Source organism: Canis lupus, chromosome 20, assembly GCF_003254725.2.
Source record: "Canis lupus dingo isolate Sandy chromosome 20, ASM325472v2, whole genome shotgun sequence".
NCBI classification, from domain to species: Eukaryota; Metazoa; Chordata; class Mammalia; order Carnivora; family Canidae; genus Canis; species Canis lupus.
In genome coordinates this window covers 897,825-915,060 of record NC_064262.1, presented here as the reverse complement: position 1 = coordinate 915,060, position 17,236 = coordinate 897,825, and the positions used below count along the sequence as shown (strand labels likewise).

At 52.1% G+C, this 17,236-nt stretch overlaps 1 protein-coding gene across 2 annotated transcripts in view; it reads left to right on the top strand.

Moving 5' to 3' along the window:
* Nucleotides 1-3,996: 3,996 nt before the first annotated feature.
* UROC1 (urocanate hydratase 1) overlaps nucleotides 3,997-17,236 on the top strand; it is a 40,978-nt gene continuing 27,738 nt past the window's right edge. Inside the window, exons 1-6 of one of the 2 annotated variants that reach the window (XM_025447852.3) lie at nucleotides 3,997-4,329; nucleotides 13,230-13,360; nucleotides 14,435-14,528; nucleotides 15,667-15,726; nucleotides 16,065-16,193; nucleotides 16,325-16,386. In XM_025447852.3, coding sequence (XP_025303637.2) covers nucleotides 4,090-4,329; nucleotides 13,230-13,360; nucleotides 14,435-14,528; nucleotides 15,667-15,726; nucleotides 16,065-16,193; nucleotides 16,325-16,386 — 716 coding nt within the window. In that variant the 5' untranslated portion in view covers nucleotides 3,997-4,089. Of the gene's footprint in view, nucleotides 4,330-5,533; nucleotides 5,673-13,229; nucleotides 13,361-14,434; nucleotides 14,529-15,666; nucleotides 15,727-16,064; nucleotides 16,194-16,324; nucleotides 16,387-17,236 lie in introns of those variants that run through there. The other variant, XM_025447856.3, reaches the window with a different exon arrangement.

Sequence of the window (17,236 nt, the reverse complement as noted above, 5' to 3'; positions counted from 1 at the left end):
AATAAAGTAAGACAAAATCAGAGAGGAAAACAAACCATAAGAGACTCTTAACCCTAGGAAACAAACAGGTTGCTGGAGGGGGTGTGTGTGGGGAGATGGGGAAACTGGGTCATGGGCATTAAGGAGGTCACGTGATGGAATGAGCACTGGGTGTTTTATGCAACTGACAATCACTAAACTCTACCTCTGAAACTAATGATATGCTATATGCTAATGAATTAATTTTAAATAAAATAATATATTTTTAAGGGTTTTACTTATTCATGAGAGACACACAGAGAGAGGCAGAGACCAGGCAGGGGAAGAAGCAGGCTCCCTGCAAGGAGCATGATATGGGACTCCATCCCGGGTCTCCAGGACCACGCCCTGGGCCAAAGGCAGATGCTCCGTTACTGAGCCACCAGGCATCCCAATAAAATAATTTTTAAAAAATAAATTTTGCTTACAGTTTTGTGGGTCAAGGTTTGAGGAAGGGGCTGAGTCTGATGCAGTGGGAGTCTCATGCTACTGCATCAGATGGCAGCTGAGACTGGTCACCTGGAGGCTGGCCTGGGCTGGCCATCCCTGATGGCTCCCTCATGTACCAGAGCTCAGTGAGGGGTTTGGCCTCAGCACCTCCCCATGGCACACCCCAGCCTGGGTTCCCGGGGTACTTGGGCTGCTCCATAGCATCTCAGGCTTCCTCCTGTTGCTTATGCAATAACCACTAAGTTTGGCCCAGACTCAGGAGGCAGGACCATACCCCAGCACCACTTGCAGAAGCACCCAAGCAAAGATTCGCTGACATGCTTTAAAACCACCATCGGTGTGAACAAGGAGCAGCAAGGAGGCTCTGGGGGAGACTGGAGTGGATGGGGAAGTCAGAGAGGCAGACAGGGAGTGCTCTGGGCCACATGTGGGTTATTCTAAACAGTCTGCAGCTGTGTTGCTAACAGAGTGGAAGTGCTAGAAGGACATAGGGGACCAGGGGAGAGGCTGGTGCTATCTCTGGGAGAGAGGCTGGGCGGGGACCAGGGCAGGGTGGGCACAGGGACCAGGATATGTTTTCTTTTTTCTTTTTTTTTTAAGATTTTATTTATTTATTCATGAGAGACACACACACACACACACACACACACAGAGGCAGAGACACAGGCAGAGGGAGAAGCAGGCTCCACGCAGGGAGCCTGACGCGGGACTCGATCCCGGGACCCCAGGATCACGCCCTGGGCTGAGGGTGGTGCTAAACCACTGAGCCACCCAGGGATCCCCCCAGGATATGTTTTCAAGTTAGAGCGGTCGGGGTCAGGGTGGTTCAGGGGAAGGTGCCTGGGGTGGCGGAGTAGATGGAGGACAAGGAGGGGAAGCTGGGACCAGGCTGATGGTTCAAGAGACAGAAGTCCTGCCTGGCTCAGGAAGGCTAGCTGGACACGTGGGTGACACTGTGGAGATTGAGGCCAGTGTGGCCTGGACAGGGGATGCCAGGCAGCCAGGGCTGGGCTATGTGGTGCTGGTCACCAGGTGATGCTAGGAGGAGAGGCTGGCTGGGACAGAAGCCACCACGGGGGACATCCAGGAGGGAAAGTAAGGCAGGCACTTGATGGCTGGAGAGAGGCCACTTCAAGCATCAGGAGCCCAAGGGCTGAGGGCCAGGGAGGCACACACTGAGCGAAACTGGGTTTGGCTTGCAGTGCCTGCCTGTCTTTCATTATATCTTATTAATTTAAATATTTTATTTCCTGGGTTTGTGGAGCAAAATTCAAAAACATCAATTTTTTTAATTGAGGTGAAATTTACATACCATAAAATCAATCATCTTAAAGTGTACGATTCAGGTCACTCGGGTGGCTCAGTCAGTTAAGCAACTGCCTTGGGCTCAGGTTATGATCTCAGGGTCCTGGGATCGAGTCCTGCATCAGGCTCCCTGCTCAGCAGGGAGTCTGCTTCTCCCTCTCCCTTTGTCTCTCTCTCTACTTGTGCTCTCTGGCACTTTATATCTGTCTCTCTCTCTAATATCCTATCAGATGTTTATTCTGTAACAGGCCCTAAGACTGTTACGTGTTCTCATTTACTCTGCGGATGCATCCCATGAGGTAGGTGTGATTATAACTTCCATTTTACAGATGAGGAAGTCAAAGCCTGGAAAGGTTAGGTGACTTATCCCAGGACCCACAGCTAGTGAGTGGTAGAGCCAGTCTGTCATATGTATCATCTGTGACCTCCTTGTTCTTTCACATAGCTTGTATGATTTTTTTAAATGAAATTATTTTGCAATTCTTGTAGATTCATATTATAAGAAACAACAGAGATCCCATGTGCCCCATCCTCCCATTGGTAACATCTTGCAAAACTACAGTGAAATATCACAACTAGGACATGGACTTTGATAAAAATCCACCCACCTTGTTCAGTACAACGTTTAAAACCATTTTTTAATTGATTGTAAATGTTTCAAAATGAGATTTCACAAAAACTGATTTCTGACTTACCTAGAAACTTCAGGGGATGAAATCTCCCTAGAGGCAAACCTGATGGGAGGTCTGTGCATAGCTGGTTTGTTGAGGAGCTGGAGTTCAGGGGGTGGGGAATGAGATGGGAAAGGAAAGCAGCCAGCCTGGGCATCATAGCCCCTGGGGGCAACCCACCTGGTCCTGCTGGACCCTCTGGAGACAGTAGAACATTCTCCAGAAATATGGCCTGCCTCCCTCCTCCATGCCGCTGAGGGGCAAATACCCAGCATCTTCCCTCTGCCGCTGGCCCCTGGCCGAGGGCCGAGGGCCAAGGGCCGCTCCCCGGAGAAGGTGGTGACAGAACCAGTCAGTTCCCCAGCCCTGGGACAGAGAGGTCCTGGTGGTGGCCACTGGCAGCCAAGGCTACTTGCAGTGCAGGCCCTGTGGTTGGGGAGAGGGTAATGTCTTTCATTCCCAGGACCTAGAATAGCACCTGACTAGGAAGTGCTCAAATATGCTTGAAAGATCAAGTGAATGGAAAGCAAACCCGAGCATGTTTCTTGCTTGCTCATCCTTTTGGAGGCAGCCTCCCTGCTGGTGAGGAGTGGAGACCCGCTGGACCCCAATAATAGCACCCTCCCTCTGCCAGGGAGACTGCGGGCGTGGCCGGGAGGGTATGTGGAGCCAGAGCTCTGGGTTCAGAGGGCTCAGGTCCTAGCACCACCAAGGACCAGCTGTGTGGCCTTAGTTCCCACCACCTCTCTCCACCTCAGCTTCCCCATCCGTAGAATAGGACAGTGAACTCCACATGGTGGAGGAGGGGCCAGAGTGGACTGGCTCAGTGACGTGCTCAGAAGCAAGCCAGAGCACTCAGGTGTTTGTTGTTCTTTCCCCCTTGCCTTACGCTTACACAACCCGTTTGTGCCTCTTGCAGCCTGAGTGGTTAATTACCACCCACTTGTGTAGATTGGGACGCAGCCCAAGGCCACAGGGTTGGTCAGAAGCTGAGCTGGGTTAACACCCAGACATGTTGTTTTCCCATGACCACCAGGATTCTATTGCGGTCCCCTCCCCGCTGTGTGAGTGCCTCCTGGGCCTCAGTTTCCCCGTCCATAGCACAGGACTGATTAGGAGCACTTTCTTGCAAAGCTCTTAATGAAATTGAGGACGAGAGCCATTTCCAAGTGGGCTCTTCACGGAGAGCTTTGGGAAGGTGATGAAGCAGTATGGACCTCTTTGGGAGTCGAGGAAGGCACACCTGCTGCTAGGTGGGCTGCTGCCACGCCCCCCAAACGGTGGCAGGAGGAGGGGATAAGGAGCATTGCCTGCTTTCTGCACAGATCCTACGTTCTGTGCCAGCCTCAGTGTCCCACAGCTCCCCACCAGGATGAAAACCCAACATCACGGGCCAGCTCTAAGACTGCCAAAGCAAAGCCCAACATCAGAGCCCCACAGCGGCCCAAAGCTGTGACCTAGAAAACACAGCCCCTTAAGGCCAACACGCGGCGAACAGGACAGACAGACCAGTGCGTAGCCGTGTCCCCTACACGAGCCTGGCCTCTCAGAAGGCTGCCCGTGGCTCAGGTCAACACTGCAGGCTGCCAGGAGGGGTCAATGACCCAACGGCCTTCCCCTGGCTCCTTCTGCGGACCTGGGCCCAATGAGGGGCTGGGGAGGTGGCTCCGAGCCGAGGCCCCTGCCCAGCTGGACCGTGACCTCCCAGTCTCTGCCTGGCCTCCTCGCAGAGCTGGCCTCCGCCTCAGTCTGCGCCAGCATGTCCAGCCTCCAGGCACTGTGCTCCGGCCTGCCGCTTCGGCCCCTTCCGGAGAACCGGGGACGCTGGGCTGGGGTGCCCCATGCGCCCGTCAGGACCCCCAGCCTCAGCCCCGCCGAGGAGCAGGTAAGCCATCAGCCCATGCCCGCTGGGCCTTTTGCCCTCTGGGTGCTCTCTGGGTGCGTCCAGGTGGGCATTTCCTGTTCCTGGGTCTCTAGGGAGCTGCAGCTTCTCAGCTCAGCCTCCCACCCCTGCCGCCGGGAGCCCCGAGGGGTGTCGGTGGGACAGAGGGATCCAAGTATTCCGCACCCCTTCCACCCACTTCCTCATTGCCCCCCAACTGCCATCCTTGGGTATAAGATCAGGGTACCCACCCACCACTGGGGACCTGAGGCCCAAGGTCAGAGGAGTAAAGCCTGGGTGAACAGCCCCCCCCAGGCACAGCCCCGCAGGGCCCCCTTCTGCCGCAGACGCTCCGCGACTTGAAGGTCTGCAACGTAGTAGGTGAGCTCCTGCTCCGCCTGCGCCCCTCCCCCAGACCTTGCAGGGAGCCCCCGGGGGCGCTGGTGGCGGTGAGGGGGCGGCGGCAGCCGGGTGGCCCCCAGAGCCCCGCGGAGACGGCCCGGGGCTGGGGCTGGGGACGCTTGGGCCAGCGCCCCAGGCAGGTGCGACCGTCGGGGCCTGGTCTCCCCGTCAGCTGGGTGGGGGCCCGATACGTGAAGTAGGGGGCACGTTGACATCAACAGGACTCTTTATCTTCGCTCAAAATAGTCGAGAATTTCAGGAACAGTGCGTTGGGGGAGGAGAAATCTAAGCACAAACTTTAGAAAAGGAACCGCACAACCCCAGATACAGACCGCGGCCCTTCAACTCCGCGGAGGAGGTGGGGCGGGGGCGGGCTTGGGGCAGAGATGGGGAAGAGGGGGCGGGGGAAGAGATGCGGGGGCGGGGCGAGGGCGGGGGGAAGGGAGGACGGGACGGGGAAGAGATGCGGGGCGGGGCGAGGGCGGGGGAAGGGAGGCGGGGCGGGCGCAGGGCGGAGGGAAGCGAGGGCGGGGTGGGGCACGTGAGGGGTGTTGCTGGGGGGCAGGGCCGGGCGGGGGCGGAGGTGAGGGATGTTCCTGGGGGCGGGGCTCGGGAAGGGGCTGGACAGAGCCGGCAAGGGAGCGGTGGGGGAGGGCGCTGGGGGGAGTGCTGGGTGGTGCTGGGGGCGGAGCTCTGAAGGCCTGGCTCCGCCCCCTCCTGGGGGGTGCGCTCATCTGGCCCAGGTCCCTAAGCCAAAACGAGTAGTCATTAAAGCTTCCTTTCTCTGGGTCACCTCCCTGCTGGGCGCCAAGGCCTCGACCTTTGACCAGTGAGGGCCTGGAGGGCTCTGACAGCTGCCCATCTCAGGTGACTCTTCTAGGGCTGTGTGCTGGGCAGAGGGCACCCGAGAGCAGAGGAGCTGGACCCCCTCAGCTTGGCCCTGGGTATGTCGCCATGGAGTGGGGCTATTTCAGGTCTGGGAGTTTGGGCTGTGGACACCTGCTGGGATGCCAGGGTCAGCCAGCCTTCAGCTGGCACCTATGAAACAGTAAGAAAGATGTATGTTGACCTCTGCCCTGACGCCCCCCTTCCTGCTAATATTTGGCATTTGACCTCAGTTCCTGGCACAAAGCTCCTAAATTCTTTGGAATTTCCTGGGTGATAGGAGCCTCTTTTGTTGTAAGGAAGCCACTGTGGGTAGGCTCCTAGATGGGGGCCCCGTCACTGAAAAGACCATTCCTTGATTAGGAACTTGGGCCTTTAGGCCCGCCCCCTATTCTCTAGAGAGGGGAGAGCAGCAGGAAATGGAGTTAATAATCCATCATGCTATGTGTCGAAGCCTCCATTAAAAAAATCCCTTAACTACCCTTAAGAGTTCAGAGAGCTGGGTTGCCGAACACATTGAGGTGCTGGGACAGGTGTGGTACCCTTAAGGGCATGGAGCTTCCATGCCCTTTCCCTATATCTTACCTTGTGGACTTCTTCATCTGGTGATTCATCAGTATCCTCTCTCAGATGCTTTATTATATAATAAACCAGTAGGCGTGTTTCTTTGCATTCTTCGAGCTAGTCTAGCAAATTACAGAACCTAGAGAGGGAGATCATGGGAGTCCCAACATGTGGCTGGTTGGTCAGAGTACAGGTGGAAGCCTGGGATGTGTGTCTGGTGTCCGAAGTGGGAGGGGTAGTCTTTGGGACTGAGCCCTTAACCTCAGTGTGTTAGCTCTGGGTGTGAGGACTCCTGGTGGATGGTGTCAGAACTGAATTGAATCTCAGGCCACCCAGCTGGTGTGGAGAACTGGTTACATGGTGAAACCCCTCAAACCAGTCACAGAAGCATTTTTAAATTAAAAAAAAAATTAAATGTGTCTCTTTGATTTTTGATGTAAACTTTCCAGGCGATTTTAGAAGATAAGGAAGTCAAGTATTCAAGTAAAAGTTCCCACTTCTCCTATGTCACCATGGCCATTTGGGGGGATATCCTTCTGCACACACTTTATGGATGTACAAAATGTGTGTGTGTCCTTCTTAAGAATATAAATAGATACATTCTATAAGCATCAGGTCTTTTTTAGATGTTCATTGTTGGTGAGTTTAGAATTATCTCATTCGTGTTAACTGGTGTGCAGTGTTTCATTATTTGGCTGTGCTTCACTCTGTGTTCTTCTTTAAGTAGATTTCTCTGTTTAAATATAGAGTATGGTCTGGCTATAATTTTAGTCAGTGTATTCTCAGCACAAACACAGGACAACTTCGATAGCGCAGAAGGAAATTTTCATCTTATAACAGAAGCCGTTGCTCTACCAGAGAGGTCTTCAGCACCCCCTGGCGCCATATGCAATTACTCTTAGTGACCTTTTCTCCATATCCTGTGCCACCCGCAGCGGCTGTTCTGGACATCAGATACTAGACCTGAAGACCTCCCAGCTGTGTCCGTGTCCCCATCATTAACAACATACTATCTTGAGCTTCTTTTTTTAAACGATTTTATTAATCTATTTGTTAGAGACAGAGAAAGAGGCAGAGACACAGGCAGAGGGGGAAGCAGGCTTCCCATAGGGAGTCCAGTGTGGAACTCGATCTTTGAATTCGGGGATCACACCCTGAGCCAAAGACAGACGCTCAACCGCTGAGCCACCCAGGCATCCGTATCTTGAGCTTCTTGAGAGAGGGGCTCTGTTGGGTTCATTCCTTGGTTTTCAGTGATAGCGGTATTTGTTTGTTGAATGAATAGGCAAGAGTATATGCTAAGTGTCCCAACCAAATCCTACAAAAGATTAATGGGCAGGAGAAATCTAGGAGAGCTCATTGGAGAAGATGGTCTTGGCAACACAGGCAAGGTTCTTAGACTGAGAAATCCAAGAAGGAAGTCCATTTGAAGACAAAGGGGACAGTGAACGCGGAGAGATGGGCCTGTCCAAAATAGAGGTGGAGGAGGCCCTATGTAGGTTCAAGCTGGCTGTAAAGCTTGGAGAGTCAGGCCCAGCCCAATTACAGAGGACTTTGAAAGCCAAGAGAAGTGTGGACTTTATATGATGAGTAATGGAGAGCCCCTGAGGGTTTCTGAGCAGGGGCATGACTGGCTGCTTAACAATACTCCCCACAGAGTATAAAGGTTTCTAGAGATTTCCTAGAAGGGCAGGGTGGGCAAGAGGCTCAATCAGATGAAAGAATTGGCAGCATGGAGGGCCATGAGTGTGGCGAATGATCATTTTGGTGGCTGGCACTCCCAGGACACATATATGTGCCAGACCCTGTCCTGAATGTGGCAATTCAGTTAGTCTCCAAGACAGCCCTATGACGTGTGTGCTGCTATTGTGCTCATGTTCCAGAGGAGGAGACTGAAGATGGGGCAGGTGAAGCGTGCACATGCCACATAGCCACCCCTCTGGGATAGACTGAGACATGAAGAGCTGGAGCACTGTAGAGGCCCCTCTGTGGAGGCCGCCACGCCCCCAGCTAGGAAGAGCTTGAGCCACAGTTGGAAACCAGGAGGTCTGGCTCCAGGTCGAGTCAGAGCTGGCCTAACGAAGCCTGAGCAAGAGTGGGTGTGACACTTGAGGTGATCCAAACGAGGCCACACCAGGTGGATCATAGCTATCATTTTTGACAGAAAGAGTGATAGTCGGGCAGCCTGGGTAGCTCAGCGGTTTAGTGCCACCTTGGCCCCAGAGCCTGATCCTGGAGTCCAGGCTCGAGTCCCGTGTTGGGCTTCCTGCATGGAGCCTGCTTCTCCCTCTGCCTGTGTCTCTACCTCTCTCTCTCTCTCTCTGTGTATCTCTCATGAATAAATTAATAAAATCTTCAAAAACAAAAAACAAAAAAAGGAGTGATAGTCAAAAACTTTCAGGTGGCTGATTTTGCCCCACCAGCACACTGCCAGGTTAGAGTGGAAGTAAGGCCTAATCTGAATTCTCTCCCCCTCTCCCTCCCCGACCCCCCCTCTCACACACACACCCTATTCTGTGAGCTAAACAAAGTCATAAGCTGGCATCATCTTAAGGGGCTCAGCCACCATGTGGGCAAGATTTGCTTATGGCAGAAGTAACACCGCTCCTGAGACAGGGTTCTATCGCTGTCTGTTATTTTCCTAGGACTGCTGTAATAAATCTCCACAAACAGAATGGCTTTAAAATAGCACAAATGTATTCTCTTACAATTGCAAGTGTCGGAAATCTGGAATGGGTTTCCTTGGGCCACAAGCAAGAAACATTAATGTGTAGGCAAGAATACTGGATTCATTTTTCTTCTTTTGCTCTCCGATTGAGTCTCATGATTCCTATTTTTCGTAGCACAAATATTATATATGAGATTGTCCTGGTTTATGTGTATGTGTCCCAAAAGTTCATAATATATTTTCAGTAGTATTAAATATGTTTTGAAATATCAAGTTAAAAAAATATATGCAGCAGAGCTGCACTCCTTCTGGAGGCTCTGGGGGTAAGGGTGGATCTCTTTCCTTGCCTCTTCTATCTTCTAGAGGCTGCCTGCAGGCCTCATCCTGTCTTCCATCCTCAAAGCCAGCTGCATGGCCAAATTCAAATCTCTCTTTCTGACTCAGACCCTCCTGCTTCGCTCTTACAAGGGCTCTGATGAATATATAAGGCTGACCTGAGTAATGCAGGATAATCTCCCTTCCCCAAATCCTTAACTTAATCACATCTGCAAAAATCACATCTCTTTTCTCTTGTCATTTAACATATTCACAAGTACCAGGGAATAGAATGCAGACATCTTTGGGGCCCCACCACACCATCAGGGACCCGGAATTCTCCAACCTGATGGCTGAACCTGGGACATTTTATGAATTAATCCTCTGGCCCTAATACAGGCCACTGAGCTTGTTAGATTTTCAGGTGGGAAAATTAAGGCCAGGTGGGAGTGGGGCTTGTCTAGAATATTCTTTCCAATTTAAGGATCTTGAATACACCTGATTTCACCAATAAGCACCCACTTATAACATGCATTATATGATTAATGGGCCATAATTTCACCAATGATAACCCACCTGTGACATTCTATATGCTGCATAGCAGACCCTGTGGTGTAGATTGAGATTTGGAGAGCTGAAGTGCTTGTGGTTGCATCCTGAGATTGGTATGCCAGCTGACCACCCAGGGGGATGCCAAGGAGTGTGCCTGCTGGCTCTCCCTGTGGGTGCTGTGGCATTTAAAAATAAACCAAAGACCTCTAAACAAGGAAGCTACTACAAAGCCAGGGTTGGGGAGGAAGCAAGAAACCCTTAGGTTCTGCATCAGGGTCTTTAAAAAGAACAGGTGAGTTAGAGGCACTGTGTGCTGGTCAGTGTGCATGTTCTCACCTAATCCAACTACACAGTTGTACTCTGCCACCAAGGGATGAAGAGACTGAGGTTAGGGTGACCAGCCCAAGTTCACATAGTAGATGGCAGGGCCAGGGGCAGCTCAGCTCTGGCTGCTGGTCCATGTTTCTCGGGGGGCTGCCAACCTTGTCCCTCCACCCAACCTTTCCTTGCTGAACCTCCTCTGCTGAGGTTCCCAGGGTCCGTGGGGGCACCTATCCAACCAACCCCCTACAGGCCTGTCTTAGGTGTGTGGCAGGACCCTGGACAGACACAACCTGTCTGAGCACCACTGTCTCATCTTGATGCTGAGAACTGCTCCCAGTCAGAGACTTGGAATATTTAATCCAGGCCAGCAAAGAGAGCTGCTGCTTTGTAACTTGTTTCACTGAAGAAATATTTGCTGCTTGTCTATTAGGTAACTCTAGGTTTAGTGGGTAAAGTTATTGAACAAAAATATAATAGAATACTGTTGCTGAACTAAGTAAAAACATGAAATTGTAGATAAAAAGATATAGTTTATCCTGGAAAGAAAAAAATGAAAACTTGATATAGCATAGACTAAGTGGATATCAGGGAGAAAGAAAAATTCATGGTCATAAAATGGAAATCTCATACAAGGGGGAAATATGGCACCAGAGGTCTCGTGCTGCCTTTAGGACTCAGGAATTTACCAGAATCCCCTTTATGTGTAGCACATGTGCATTCTTCCTGCAGAACAGGCTGAATTGGGAATAGCCTTTAAAGACTGTCTGTTATTTTCCTAGGCCATTTTGAAGAATGGTCGAGTCATTTCTATCAACTGACACGTTTTTTAAAAAGATTGCATTTATTTATTCATGAGACACAGAGAGAGAGTCAGAGACACAGGCAGAGGGAGAAGCAGGTTCCACGCAGGGAGCCCGATGCGGAACTCAATCTCAGGACCCAAGGTCACACCATGAACTGAGACGCTCAACCACTGAGCCACCCAAGCGCCCCTATCAACTGACACATTTCAAAATTCAAATGTCAAAATTTGACAATTTTACAGAGTCCAGGACTTCAGTAGGATTGAGTTGAACCCCAGTAGTGAAGCCGGCCCTGCTCATTGCCACCTCTGAGCGGTTTGTGAAATCTGCTTAGGGAGTTGCAATCAGTATTTATTAGAAAATGAAATAAAAGAAGCTAGAGCAAGATAGAATATATTAGGAGCTGTGTAGTAAGGTCAAGTCTTGTGTAGATTGTGTGTGTTTGTGTGTGTTATATTGCTTTTGAAACTTCTTTCGCTGCTCCATTTTGCTGGGCATACTCTTCTGAGAAACCGTACACCAGCAAGAAGACAACAATCTTTGTGTTGAGGTTAACACGCATAGAAAGCAGCCGACGCGACACCATGTGTGCACAGATGTGAATGTCACAGGCACACAGGGAGAGGGGGACAAACCCCAACCTTGAAGGGGAACCACTGTCCTGACTCCTAAGTCGTGGCTTGGCCACACTGGTCTTGGCTGGCCTATCCAGAGTTATGCTGTATGTCCCTTGAATGTGGGCTGCTTTCACTCAACAGCAGGTAGGGAGCCGCATGTCTCTGTGGATGGTTTAGCTTCACTGCTGTCCTGTAGCAGTTCCCAAAACGGGGTTCCCCAGGGCAGCAGCAGTAGCAGCAGCAGCACTGGGAACCGGTCAGGGATGCAGGTCAGAGGCTGCACCAGACCCTCGGGGGGATTCCAGTGTCTGCTGGAGTTGGAGAACCTTCGGCTGCAGCATATTCCTGGCCTCTGTTCTTGAGGGAGAAACTATTTCTCATCAGTTTTTTTTCCAAGGGACAAGGGATGATGCATGTTTGTTTCACATGAAAACTAATGCCCTGAGCTGGGGTTTTCTTTATGGCCTCTCTCACCATCGGCTGCCTCCTGAATCTGCCCCACATCCCCAAGGGACACCCTTGTCACTCATCCACGCAGTGTTAGACCTCAGGGTGCACACCGCCTCCTCCTAGCCCTCTGCCCCAGGCACCGATGCTCCTGGCCGGGCACCCAGCACCATCCCCCTGGGAGCACTTCCGCCCCTGCCTGAATGCTGGAGCACCCAGTCCCGGGCTGTGGCACTTCTCCCATCACCTTCTGCCTCCCAGTGTCCAAAGCCCACCTGCTTCCCTCAATCATCGCACCACCTCTCTGCTCAGCAGATCTGCACCAAATGATGAAGAGAATAAAGTCACCATTCCCAGTTCCTTATTTACCCACTCCAAAAACCATTTGTTCCTCAGGGTCAGGTGGTTGAATAAATGGCCTCAACATCCACCCGGACACCAGGTTGTCACCTTGGTCCTGCCTCCAGGTTCTAGTCCAGGCAGGGCGCTATGAAGGGGTCCACCAGGGCTCTGGTCCTCCTTGAGCTTAGCGAGACAGATTGTAAGCAGTAAAACAAACAACCTGTAGAGCATCCAACAGTGAAAACTTTGGGAAGGAGACAGACAGGGAGGCAAGCCACTGCGGAGGGGGCATCTGGACTGAGACCTGAGTGAAGGAAGAGACCCTCTAAGAAAATGCAGGGGGGCAGAGAGGATTTAGGCAGAGGGAAAGGTAAGTGCCCAGGCCCTGCGGCAGGACTAGGACCTTCAGGGATGTCTGGAGGAGTGATGAGATGGCCTAGGAATTGGGCTGACTGAGAAGCCCTGAGAAGGTTTCTTCTTTCTCTTGGCCTGCTGCCCCTGCTCCAGGCTCTGCCCCAAGCCTGCCTGGATCCAGCAGGATCTCACTTCCAGAGCTTCAGGTGTGCAGTTGTGCAGTGTCTAAGGCTGGTTGCCAAGCTGGGTGCTGGTGGAGGGTTGCTTCTCTACACTTGCACGAGGTGACTGTGGGCTCCCAGCAGATCTGCTTTCCCCACCCTTGCATCTGCATCTCCCCCTAGAGCTGCAAGCCTCAGGGCAGGCCCTCTCAGGTCCTTGACTGGGATAAACAAAGGGATGGACTAGAGGTCTGCCCACATGAAGGAGGGAGGGCAAACAGGGAATGCTTCTTGTAGGAGATGACATTGTAGATGGACTTGGAGGGAGAACTAGGTCGTCTCTGGGTGGGGCCATAGGTTTCTGAATGGAGAGAGGCGCATCTGAGGAGGGAATGAGGAAGGCCCCTTAGGGAAGCCTCACAATGCTTGGCCTGGAGATCCTTGGCCCCTCATCCTCCTCCTCCCCCAGCTGGCACTGAGGAACGCCCTGCGCTACTTCCCCCCGGATGTCCATGAACTACTGGCCCCTGAGTTTGCCCAGGAGCTGCGACTATACGGGCATATCTACATGTACCGGTTCTGCCCCGATGTGAAAATGAGGTCAGTGCTGGTGGGTGCAGCTTGGGGGGCCCACCCAGCAGGGGCCACGCTGGAGGTCAGTGACACCCAGACTGCCCACACCTGGAGGCCCACGGCTCTGGCTTGCTGAGTGGGCAGCCCTCACGCAGAGGGGGTGGTGGCTGTGATGTCACCCGAGGGGGTCTGTGACCTAGAGCTGCCTGCGGTCCCAGCCTGGCCGGAAGATGAGGGAATCCTGTTCGGACAGGTGTCTGGCCTTACCGTCCGGGGGAGCTGATTCTGAGCAATTCCAGGGCCAAATTATATACAAAATCGCCTCCTGAGCTTCCTGTCTTGCCCTGCGGGAAGATGAGGAGAGCCTGACGGGACAGCTCCATCAGGGCCTTCAAACAGCTTAGGTTCCCGCTCAGGGGTCTCAGGCTGAACAGTATGTGGTGCTGGAGGCCCTGTCAAACCGTGGATGGCTGGGCCTCACCCCACATCATGGATTCCGCAGCCTGGGTGGTGCAGGCAGGAGGGTGTGCCTTTCTCATAGCTCCTGGGCCCCGCTGCCCCCATCTAGGGGGCACACCCAAGCACAGTTGTTCTTGAATGTGCCCAAGGCCCACACCTGTCTGGAACCACCCCAGAGAAGGTCATCTCCCCATAAAGTAGGAACTGTGTCCCCTTGTTCCTATCAGGGCCTGTTGGCCTGGGCTCTGCTCTAGAATTGACAACCAGCAGTGCTGGTGGCATGAAAGGAGAGATGGATGAATAAACTCCACCTGGAGTAGAGGCTTCTGGAAAGCAGATGCCCACTTTGCTTCAAAGTCCATTTTCTCCCAGTTGGACCTGCCAAGTGGGGAGGAAGGGTGGCCCAGGTGGGTAGGGACCTAATTCCCCATCCCTGAAAGGGCAGGGGTACAAAGCACAACATGAGCACCAGAGTGGGTTGGCCTCGCTGGTTTGGAACCCCTTCTGCTGGCAACACCAGGTGACTTCGGCAGGATGCCAGGTCTTGCTGTCCACCCCTGCTTGGGTGTGGCCTGAACATTAGCAGGCAGGGAGCTTGGTGCCCTCCTGTCGTCACACCTGGTGGCTGGTCTCCCCTTGCAGGGCCTACCCAATCGAGCAGTACCCCTGCCAGACAAGAGCCGCTGCAGCCATCATGCACATGATTATGAACAACCTGGATCCTGCCGTGGCCCAGGTAACACCTGGGGGACCCTGAGGCCTGGGAGCCAGCCCTGCCCAATAGAAATGTAACTCAAGACATGTGTGTAATGCTTTTAAGCTTTTTTTTTTATTTTTTTATTTGTTTATTTATTTGAGAGAGAGACAGAGAAGACAGTGCATAAGCAGGGGCAGTGGCAGAGGGAGGGGGAGAAGCAGACGCCTCACTGAGCAGGGAGCCCAATGTGGGACTTGATCCCTGGACCCTGGGGTCATGACCTGAGCCGAAGGCAGACGTTTAACAGACTGAGCCATCCAGGTACCCCTGCTTTTAAGCTTTTTCTTTAGAAATAATGATAGATTCATAGGGTTGTAAAGATATAATGCAGAGGGGAACACAGAGCCTGCGCCCAGCTTCCCCCAGTGGCTATATCTTCTGTAACTGCAGCACAGCATCAATGCCAGGGTATCACCACTGATATAATGGACACACGTGCCATTCTAAATTTTTTAAAAGCTACATGAAAAAGTAAAAAACTAAACAGGTTTACTATTGTATTTTGCTTATCCCAATGTATCAGAAATATTACCATTTGAACAAGTAATATAAAAATTCTTGGGATCTTTTACAACCTCTTTTCCTACTAAGTCTTTGAAGCCAGGGCGTATTTTACATTCAGAGCATGTCAGATGAGCTATGGTTCAAGTGCTCAATGGCCACACATGGATGACGCAAGTCTGGCCACATGTGCACAGGGTGTCCTTGGGAGCCGATCTGTACATCAGATACCCATAGTTGAGAAAGGATAGCCTTTGCAGGGGTGAGTCTCCAATTATTAAACTTGAGGGCAATATGGTCCTAGAATTTGAATATTCTACCTCGAGGTGTGAGCTTCCTCAGCCCTGGGCTTGGCCTCAGAAACTGGTCACAGACAGATGCTTCACACTGACCCCAGGCTGAGTTCTCAGGGGGATCCCAGATCAAGTTCTGACCCTCACATCACACTGAGCTCTTACCCAGTCACAGGTGGGCCTGCCTCGCCCTTTCTGCCTTCTCCCCCTGCCCTTACCACTCCTTCAAGGGCATCAGCCACTTGGCCCTATTAAGCGCAGCACAGAGGTGGGGGCCCTCCCTTCCTAGGCACCCATCTCAGATAACACCATGTCTTCTCCAGTTTCCGCAGGAGCTCGTGACCTATGGAGGAAATGGGCAGGTGTTCAGCAACTGGGCTCAGGTACGCTACCCTGTATGGCCTCCCCCCCCCCCACCCCCGACCCCACCACATCTTTTGGCCTGGGAGGAGCTTACAGCCCAGGGCTCAGGACTCAGGTCTCAGCCTCCCTGCTGCCTGAGATGCCAACACTGGAGATATGGTGTATACTGAAGGTCCTAAGGTCATGAGTGGCATGATCGAAGGCACTAGGAGCCACTGGAGAGTAACAAAGGCCGGGAGGGATGGGGCACTGGCAGGACTGCTGGCACTGTGGGAGCTCTCTGGGCCTGGGTGGTGAGATGAGGCTCGGCGTGGGGCGCCCCCTTACAGAGCCCTCCACTCTTTGCTCTTCCCTGCAGTTCTGGCTTGTGATGTCCTACTTGTCGCAGATGACAGAGGAGCAGACCCTGGTCATGTATAGTGGACACCCACTGGGCCTCTTCCCGAGCAGCCCCGGGGCCCCCAGGCTGGTCATCACCAATGGGATGGTGGGTCCTGGGGACAGCCAGGCATAGTGCCTGCCCGGGGGCTGTGGGAGAGCCAGGTGCCCCCAACACCTGCCCCCACACTGTTTCCTTTGTGCAGCCCCCAGCCCTTGGCTCCCATCCTTCTTTTCCAGGTGATTCCCAACTACTCCTCCAGAGCCGAGTATGAGAAGCTCTTTGCCATGGGAGTTACAATGTAAGTCCTATTTCACTATTTGGGTTTACATCACTCTTTCCCACCCTGTGTGCTATATTATAAAACAATGTAACAATATTAAAAACAATTTGAAACACATTCACAGTGGCAACGCCAAAGCACAAGTTTAAGTTTCCATATTCCCTAGGAGTTCTTAGGGATGTGCATATTGGGATTCGTATACACTTGTAAGCAAGTGAACAATTGGATCCTGCTTTTTGCCAACGTGTTGTTATGTTATGAACAATTTCAAGTCGACAAAACATTGAAAGAATTAACAGTGCACACTGAGATGCTGTGTTTAACACACTACCAAACTCTTTGTCCCATGTCTATCTATCTGTCCCTCTATCCATCCATCTATCCAACTTGATTTTTTGATGCATCTCAAAGTAAGCTGTACACAAGGTGGCCTGGAATTCAATATTTGTTTATGGGGTTTTTTCCTTCTGAAGCGCAATTTACACAAAATGCACACGTCCTAGTGCACCATTCGGAGTCTGACAAATGTGTGCACCTTGCCACCCAAAGCCCCAGGTATGAGCACAACCATTTCATTTGTCATAAAATTGATGCATGCTCTAAACTGTGAACTTTTCCCTCAAACACTATAAAAAGAGCTACAGCGGGAAGGAACTCCCTCTCACACCCTATACTCCCCAATTCAGTGTCTGTGTCTTTCCAAACGTTTCTTTAAAAAATTTTTTATTTATTTATTTGAGAGAGACAGAGAACAGGGGGAGGGGCAGAGGGAGAGGGAGAAGCAGACCCCACACTGAGCACAACACAGGGCTCCATCCCACGACCCTGAGATCATGACCTGAGCTGAAGGCAGACGCTCAACCACTGA